At 49.2% G+C, this 8353-nt stretch overlaps 1 protein-coding gene across 1 annotated transcript; it reads left to right on the forward strand.

The window, feature by feature from the left end:
- Nucleotides 1-700: 700 nt before the first annotated feature.
- On the forward strand, nt 701-5821 carry LOC121061210 (keratin, type II cytoskeletal cochleal-like). The gene is made up of 9 exons (XM_040539757.1): nt 701-1294; nt 1811-2019; nt 2511-2571; nt 2836-2931; nt 3200-3364; nt 3510-3635; nt 4037-4257; nt 4564-4598; nt 4678-5821. Exons 1-9 carry the CDS (start codon nt 842-844, stop codon nt 4899-4901), a joined length of 1590 nt encoding a protein of 529 aa, XP_040395691.1. The 5' UTR covers nt 701-841; the 3' UTR covers nt 4902-5821.
- Nucleotides 5822-8353: the final 2532 nt, after the last annotated feature.

Genomic DNA, 8353 nt, shown 5'->3' on the forward strand with positions numbered 1-8353 from the left:
GCCTGGCCCTGCCCCAAAGCAGGTGGGAACCCAACCTCAAAGCTGAGCAACGAGGGGAGGAGAGGTCGGGTTGCTGAGGATTTGGCCAACAAGAGCATCTGCTAAAGCTACCACGTTCCAAACACAGGTCTCAGTTTCAACTGATCAACAATCCCCCCCCCCCAATAAATCACCATGTTGGATGATTTGCAGCAACACGCAGGAAAGTCACCTCTTCTGAGAAATACAGTTCGTCCCAAAGATCTTTGTCTGGCATTGCGTTACCTTTTTATAGGCAAACCCAACAAAACACAGTTGTTTACCACTAACCTGCCTGCAAGATTTTGTTCATTAATTCTCAATGAATTCAAATTTATTACTGATATTATTTAGTAAACATCTGGTTGAATCACATTCTCCTTCAAAGCTCTTACCTGCAAGCTGAGGTACCAGCAAAATGTAAATATCTCCTTTGACAGGGAAGCACTTTACATTTTGAAAGGTACATTTTAAACCTATAAAAAGGCGAAGGCGGAATTTTTACACCTCCAGGAAACATCCAGCAGAACTTGCCTGCTTTCTACTGCTCTTACACAAGACCTAAATATGGCCCCTCTGACTTAACACCACTCTTCAGACCTCGATGGGGCAAATATGCTGCTTTCTCTGCTGGTAAGCACAACGTATGCTAAGTAGCTCAAACTCATTGCATCGTAAACATTTTGTGGAAGTTTCATGTAGCCTCGCCCCATTTTCCGCCCAAATAAAAGGAAGAAGGTGCTCTGCTGCGGTCAGAGGGAACTGCACCTGGGAATCTGCTGCCAGCACATCGCCTGCACCCATCCCTCTCCCACCAGTGACCATGTCCTGCCGCTCCTACGGCATCAACTCTGGCCACACCGCTCGGAATTTCAGCTCGTCCTCCACCACTCTGCCCCGGCCTCGACGTGGCTTCAGCAGTGCCTCGTGGCACTGGGGTGGTGGCGCGGACCCCCGCGGGCTAGGTTACTTCAGCACCAGGAGTCTCAACGGCGCGGCATCCTCCAGACCCAGGATAGCTGTTGGAAGATGTCCTCCTCCAAGATGTGGATATGGCTTTGGTGCAGCCAGCGTGGGATTTGGCTACCGAGGTGCTGGCTTTGGCTACAAGGTCAGTGGAGTCTCCAGGCCGCGCTCCATCACACCCATCACCATTAATGAGCAACTGCTGCAGCCACTCAAATTGGAATTTGATCCCAACATGCAAACAGTGAAGTATCAAGAGAAGGAGCAGATCAAGACCCTCAACAACAAATTTGCTTCTTTCATTGACAAGGTGAGCAGAGAAACCCTCCCCAGCTCCAGTTTGCAGGCGCAACGGTCCAAGGGAAGTGTCTAGCATGTAACGGGCAAGAAATCTTTGTAACACAACTCTTTATAGACATTGAGGGCAACTTTCAAAGTTGAACACCAAGGCATTCAACAAGCCATATAGTCTTACCGCCATCAGGGAAGCTTTGATGTACTGGCACTGTTGATCTGATCTCTAGGCCTGACTGCAGGGAGGGAACAAGCTGAGAATGGCTTCATCAGCCTTCCAATTCCTTCCCATTTGCCTCCACATTTTCCTAATCCGTTGCAAATTTTCCCTTTCTGGAAGCATTTAGGTTTTTGTGCATCTCCACATCAGTTACCCAGAAAAAGCATATGCACAAAAGAACATTGGAGCAGGAAACACTGCATTCAAGCGTACCAGGAGCAGGACCATGCATTTCATGGCTGTTGCGTGGACACTGGCTCTCGCAAGCACTTAACCCTCATCTCATTTCCTATTTTGCTTTCTGGGATTCAGGTTCGATTACTGGAGCAACAGAATGAGGTGCTGGAGACCAAGTGGAGCTTTCTGCAGGGTCAAAAACAATGCAGGAATATCATCATGCCCATGCTTGAGGCTTATATTGGTAACTCAAGGAAGCAGTTGGAAGCACTGGGGTGCAACCGAGTCCTGTTAGAAACAGAGCTGAAAGCAGCGCAAGAGGCTTTGGAAACCAACAAGAAAATGTAAGTGAAAAACAGAAATGTGAGTGTAAGGCTCAAAATGTTATTCTAGGTTCATAAGCAGGCAGAGATCATGAACTTTTCATGATAGTACATAGTTCCCAGAGAACCTGTAGGTAGGCGGAGAGATCTGACAGCATCCTAGTATATAAAACAAAGTCCCAGTTTATGGAGATGGAGGAAAACAGAATGTGTCTCTTCCAGGTTCTCTGTCTCTTTCCTAATTCAAGGAATTAACATGTAGAATAGTTAAGCAACCATTTTCTGGTGCAGAAGTTGAACCAAAACAGTTCTGCTGCAAATCTGTAAAAACACTGAAACCTCTCTGAAAACGTTTGCTTTCCCATGGGCTACGAAACAAGAACAAAGCATCCCAAATCATCTAGGGAAAAGTTTAAAAAAATAGGAGGAGTTTCATTTCTTGAAATAAGGCCTGCAGAATCCCAAACAAGGATGTAATTGCACTGAACTCAATCTCCCATTTTCCCACGCAGGTATGAAGATGAATGCAGCCAGCGGATCTGCGATGAGAAAGAGTTTATTGCCCTGAAGAAGGTGAGCAAGGGGCCATTTGAACCTTCCTCCCCAGGTTTGGGTCTTTGGGATGCACGCAGGGATTTATTTCCCAAAAACAGCACACAAAACAAGTACAAACAGGAGCTGGTGCTCAGGTTTGCTTGAACTCAAATCAGCAGCAACTGTGTAATTGGGAGCTGGCGCACCGTCATGGTACCGGCACCATGGTCCCTTACCCCAAGGGTAGCCCTGAGTCTGCTCTCACTAACGAACTTCCTTCTTCTCTCCCCAACACAACTTCAGGACGCGGACTGTTTTTTCTTAAACAAAGCAGAGCTGGAGGCCAAGGTGGAAAGCCTGAAAGAAGAGGCTGACTTTCTGAGAATGCTCTACGAAGAGGTAAGAAGCCTCCCTACCGCTGCCGTTGTTTGCCAAGAAGCCATTGCTTGCATTTCACAGTCCAATCTTGAAGCTGTTTGTCCCATCAGAAAGGGGAAGAAAGGGTAACGCAGGGCAGAGGTCATTCCTCGCAGTGAACGGGGAGACCCAGAAATTCATCTCTGCTTTGTCACCACAAAGGGGGTGCAAGTTGCATGATGTGCATGACACACCAGTGAGGGGCTGGACTGGGAGCACAGCAGAACCAGCATCTCACTGTCACCACCAGGAAACCCACCAGCTGCAGACTCAGATCTCAGATACTCAGGTGGTTGTACAGATGGACAACAGCCGAGATCTCAACCTGGACAGCATCATTGCTGATGTCAAGGCTCAGTACGAGGACACTGCCTGCAGGAGCCGGGCAGAAGCAGAAGCCTGGTACAAAAGCAAGGTGAGAAAAACTGCCAGAGGGAGGGTTCGGATGCAATTTCTCTCTTAAAAACCAGAGAAACGCCCCCAGGCTCCTAATATGCTCTGATTTAACTCAAAGTATGTGTTTTCTGAGACACACAACAATGTCTTTGGGACTTTTTTAGTTTGAGGAGCTCCGAGTCACTGCAGGCAGAAATGCTGATAGCCTGCGAGAGACGAAAAAAGAAATAACTGAGCTGACACGGATAATCCAGAAAATGAACGGAGAAGTCAGGAGTGCCAAGGACCAGGTGAGCACACCCAGGTCTGTTTGTTTCACCAGGGCAGAGCTTAGTGATGACGAATTGCTGTTCCAAGTAGGCTCCTGGCACAAAATTAAATGGTGCTGTAACACCCTGCAAAGGATGCTCAGTAGCCAGGACTTCACTGTTCTGGCTGGGGCTGCATTAAAGCCCAACTCAGGCACTGCCTGAAGGCAGCTACGGTTACAGCATCCCATCCCCTGCGAGCAGCACAAGGAAGCATTGAAACTGCACATCCAGCTCCCTCAAGCCTCTGCTGGGGAGGACTGCATGTCCATCTTACTGCTGGGCTGAATGCACAACCAGACTTTAAATACACCTCTAGATAATGCATGATGTTTGAAAATACCAAGAGACATTGAAGACTGACCGTGTCTCGCTCCTTGCAGCGCTGCAAACTGGAAACTGCCGTGGCCAATGCTGAGCAGTGTGGGGAAACATCCATCAAGGATGCAAAGTGCAAACTCTCTGAGCTGGAGATAGCTCTGCAGCAAACCAAGGCAGACCTGGCCCGGCAGCTGCGCGAGTACCAGGAGCTGATGAACGTCAAGCTGGCCCTGGACATCGAGATCACGACCTACAGGAAGCTGCTGGAGGGAGAGGAGAGCAGGTGAGTGACAGACACCAGCAGGGCTGGACAAGCTTCTTTAGACCCATGTGTCAAAAGGGGAAAAGAAAAAAAAAGCAATGGTCAGAGCTATTTTGCTATTTCATAGCTGCCGTGCTGCAAGTCAGCCTCGCAGCCCCAGTGCAGCTCTTCCCATCAGTCCTACCGCACCTCCACTGGTGCACAGAGAGTCCTGCTGCCTCCGCACCGCAGGAGAGGATAAGGAGGGTCAGGCTCACAGGTGAGGCTAACAGGGCTTTGCATCTGAAGACAGGTCAATAATGGATAACCTTTTCCCACTCTCTACAGGCTTCGTGCAGAAGAAGGCCTCCCCGTCAACATCTGTAAGTTGGAGCATTCAACTTCTGCCTTTCCTCCAGGAATCCCCTAGGCTGAAATTCAGTTTTGCTTTGCCTTTTGCAGCTGTCTGCCATTCCCAGGGAGGTCTCGCCTACAGCCCAGAACCCAGTTTTGCCAGCACCCAAGTGTCTGCCAAGAGAAGCTCGTGCAGGAACGGCAGCGCGAGCCGCAGTGCAGGGGTCTGTGGTGCAGTGGCGGGCTGCGGTGAAGCTGTTCGGAGTGGGAGCACGAGGAGCTCCCACGTGAAGCTCGTGTCCATGACCAAGTCAGCCAAGAGCAACATGTAAAGAGCTGCAGATGAATGGCAAGGCTGGAAACAAAGCGACATGCACGGCAAGAGCCGGCCAGTGCCGGAGCACGTGCACCCAGCTCCCCCACCCCGCACACCCATTTTCTATGCATGATACAAAAGGCAAAGAGGGCTTTTCTGTGCTCAGGAATCATTCCCATTACGCAGTTCAAACACGATGCCTTTGGGGTAGTTCCCTGGTCTTCCCACAGATTCCAGGATCAAAATGAAGTGTGAGACAGGACAGCTTCTACCTATGAGCATTTTCATTAGGGCTTTACTCAGCTTTATTCACTTGTTTTAGCAGCTCCCACCCTAGATCAACCTAGTTATATCAGCTGGCCTTTTAGCTTACAGATACACCCCTGGCATCAGCAGAACTCACCCAAAACTGCCTGGCTTGCATGTTCCCTACACATTGTACCAATCCCACTGAACATTTGCCCCAGAGGATAGATTTCAGTGGCTGCTGCTGTTTGGAGGCAGTTTGCTTCATACTCACATTACATATTTTGAAACTAATCCTCAACTTTCCTTTTCCTTCTGTTTTTCTAAATGGTATGGCTCATCTGATGCCATAAATACCATCTTAACTGAAGGGCCTGGGCACCAGAGTCCGCTACCAGGTATGAAAGGGGCTGATCCATCACAAGGTCTGGCCCTCCTCTGTGATCTTGATCGTGGGATTCAGACCCAGTCTCAAACACATCAGACCAGTTTCAATCACCTTTCCAATCTTTCAATACGTAGCAAAGGAAACTGCCTGTGTTAAGTATATTTACCCCGTTTTAGATTTGGGAAAGAAAGAGGATGCAGTGAATTATTTCTAATACCATGCATTTAGTCAGCAATGCTCGTTAATGGCTTTTATCCTAGTTTTAGTCTCGCATCTCCAATAAATTGACATAGCAACAACCAGCACGTGACTGCTTCTTTTTGGGGAGAAGAAGGGTTAGTTTTGTCTCTACTCCAAGTTCTCAAGTGAAGGATGTTGATCTGTTAGCATGGGTCCAGAGGAGGGCCGTGAAGATGATCAGAGGGCTGGAGCACCTCTCCTATGAAGTAAGGCTGAGAGAGCTGGGGCTATTCAGCCTCCAGAAGAGGAGGCTCCGGGGTGACCTCCTTGCAGCTTCTCAGTACTTAAAGGAGGCTTATGAAAAGGACTGGGAGCAACTCTGCTCAATCAGATAATGACAGGACAAGGGGGAATGGTTTTAAACTAAAAAAGGGGAGATTTAGATTAGAGGTTAGGAGGAAATTCTTCACTCAGAGGGAGGTGAGGCACTGGAACACGTTGCCCAGAGAGGCTGTGGATGCCCCATCCCTGGAGGTGTTCAAGGCCAGGCTGGATGAGGCCCTGGGCAACCTAATTTAGTGGGTGGCATCCCTACCTAGGGCAGGGGGATTGGAACCAGATGATCCTTGAGGTCCCTTCCAACCCGAGCCATTCTATAACTCTATGAAATGTCAAAACTTAGAAGGGTCTCAAGCAGACAGAGGTCAAGCCCTCCGTCCTCTGGTAAAACCCTCCTTCCTTCCAAATCCAGGGACTGCACATCGCTGCTCTCCCGTAACCCTCAATGCGTCAATTCTCCACGCACAGCTGCAGCTACGCAGGGAGGAGGCTTAGAAACCTCTCTCCAAAGCACCACTGAGAGAAAGGCAGAGCTCTCTTCTTCCCTGTGCCCACATGCAAGGAGCAGGAGCCATTCCACCCAATGCTGAGTGTTTACGACCCAGCTGGCTACCAGCAAGGCACAAGACACGGGCGCTTCCTGGGTTAGATGTCTTCATTAAGGCAGGGTGGAGCACCAAGCAATTTTCCTCCCAGGAACTCCCCAGGTGAAAATAAAACAAAAACACCACCGTTTAGAGGGCACTGACTAAGCAAAGACGCTCTAGCAGTTTGTATAAAGCTAATTGAAAACTTTTCATTACTACTATCGGTTCCTAAATCCCCTTAAACCCATCACTGATTGCCCCGAGGTACCCAGGAACACTTCAAAGCTGGACACCAGCAGCTGCTGGGTGGTTTTACACCTCCTTGTCCTCCCTCTCCTCCTGGGAGCAGTCCAGGCCCTGCTCAGCTCTCCATCAGCGCACAGCATCATTGCAGCAACCCCCAAGCTGAGCAGAAACAGCTCCCAGGCCACACTACATACATCTCCCCAGGCTGCAGATGCTACAGTGCTAGAGCACAGAGCCCCCACCACCTCCAGGGAGAGCCTGGAAAGCCTCTTAGCCTCGCTGCTGTGTGGGGGGTTGACCTTTATAACCTCATTAAGCCATTTAGCCTCCCAGTCAATCCAACGAGGCTTCCCAGGTGCACCAAAGTCTCCCCGGGATGAGAGCCCCCACCTCGCCCCTCCATGCCTGGTGGAGCTACAGACTCAGCCCAGCCCATAATGATTTTGTGCCATTTAATTCCCTTTAAACACGAGGTAAAAATTTCAATCAACCTCAGAGCAGGGTTTTAGCTTTTGTAGTTGCTGAAAAGCTGATGGAAAATAGGAAGCAAATACAGCTTAAATGCTGGGGAACTTGAGAAAGCTCCCCACCACCCGCAGACTTCTTCCCAAGCCCTGTTGCATCCAAATCCTCACCCTCCCCCTGCTTCAGTTTCCATAAAGACAATAACAGAACTTACCTCCTCTGTAAAACCCCCGACACCTGTGGACAGACCGCATCACTGACGATCTCAGTCCCGTTATTGCAGCGACACATCCACAATCACATCCCGGTGGTGCAGCAGCACTGCAGGGGTTAGGCGGACGGTGGGAGGCTGTGTCCTGCAACACAGCCCCGAAGGAAACCCCCGGATGGGGGAAACACGGCGTTCAGCTGGGCCTCTGAACTGAAGAGGGAACATCAGGGCAGCTCACTAGGAGGGGAGAAATGCAGAGGCTGAGAGCAAGCAGAGGTGGCAGAAGCACTCAAAGGAGCATTTGCATAAAGTATTAGATAAAAAAAGGATAAAGTATGCTTAAATATCGTAAATATATTTAAATATTATGCATTTTGCCCTGCAGAGAGCAAGAGACAGAGGCTGAAGCACTCTCAGCTATAGCAGAGATAGCTGGGCGTTATAACTGCACAGAAACCAGCAACACTGTAAGAAGGAAAAAAGCCATTTCACTGCTTTTGTGAGCTCAGAAAGCTGGCAGATGCTGTTGTACAACTGGAAAGAGAAACTACAACTGACTGCCCACATGAAATTAGCTGGGCATCTTTCAGATCAGTGAGTAAAGCGCATGCATGGAGCAATCTCCCCAGCTGTTAATGTGCTTGCAGCAGGGCAGAGCTTTTAATCACAGAATCATAAAATATCCCGAGTTGGAAGGGACCCGTAAGGATTATCGAGTCTAACTCCCAGATGTTTAACAGACAGAACAATCACTGCAAAGGGCTTTGAGGTGTTTCAGCTACAGAGCTGTACTGTGGAAATCACAC

Source organism: Cygnus olor, chromosome 29 (assembly GCF_009769625.2).
Source record: "Cygnus olor isolate bCygOlo1 chromosome 29, bCygOlo1.pri.v2, whole genome shotgun sequence".
Lineage (NCBI taxonomy): Eukaryota > Metazoa > Chordata > Aves > Anseriformes > Anatidae > Cygnus > Cygnus olor.

Coding starts and splice junctions, on each gene's coding strand:
- LOC121061210 (XM_040539757.1), top strand. CDS start 842: ATGTCCTGCCGCTCCTACGGCATCAACTCTGGCCACACCGCTCGGAAT. Junction 2,572..2,835: donor AGTTTATTGCCCTGAAGAAG/GTGAGCAAGGGG, acceptor ACACAACTTCAG/GACGCGGACTGTTTTTTCTT. Junction 3,365..3,509: donor AAGCCTGGTACAAAAGCAAG/GTGAGAAAAACT, acceptor GGACTTTTTTAG/TTTGAGGAGCTCCGAGTCAC.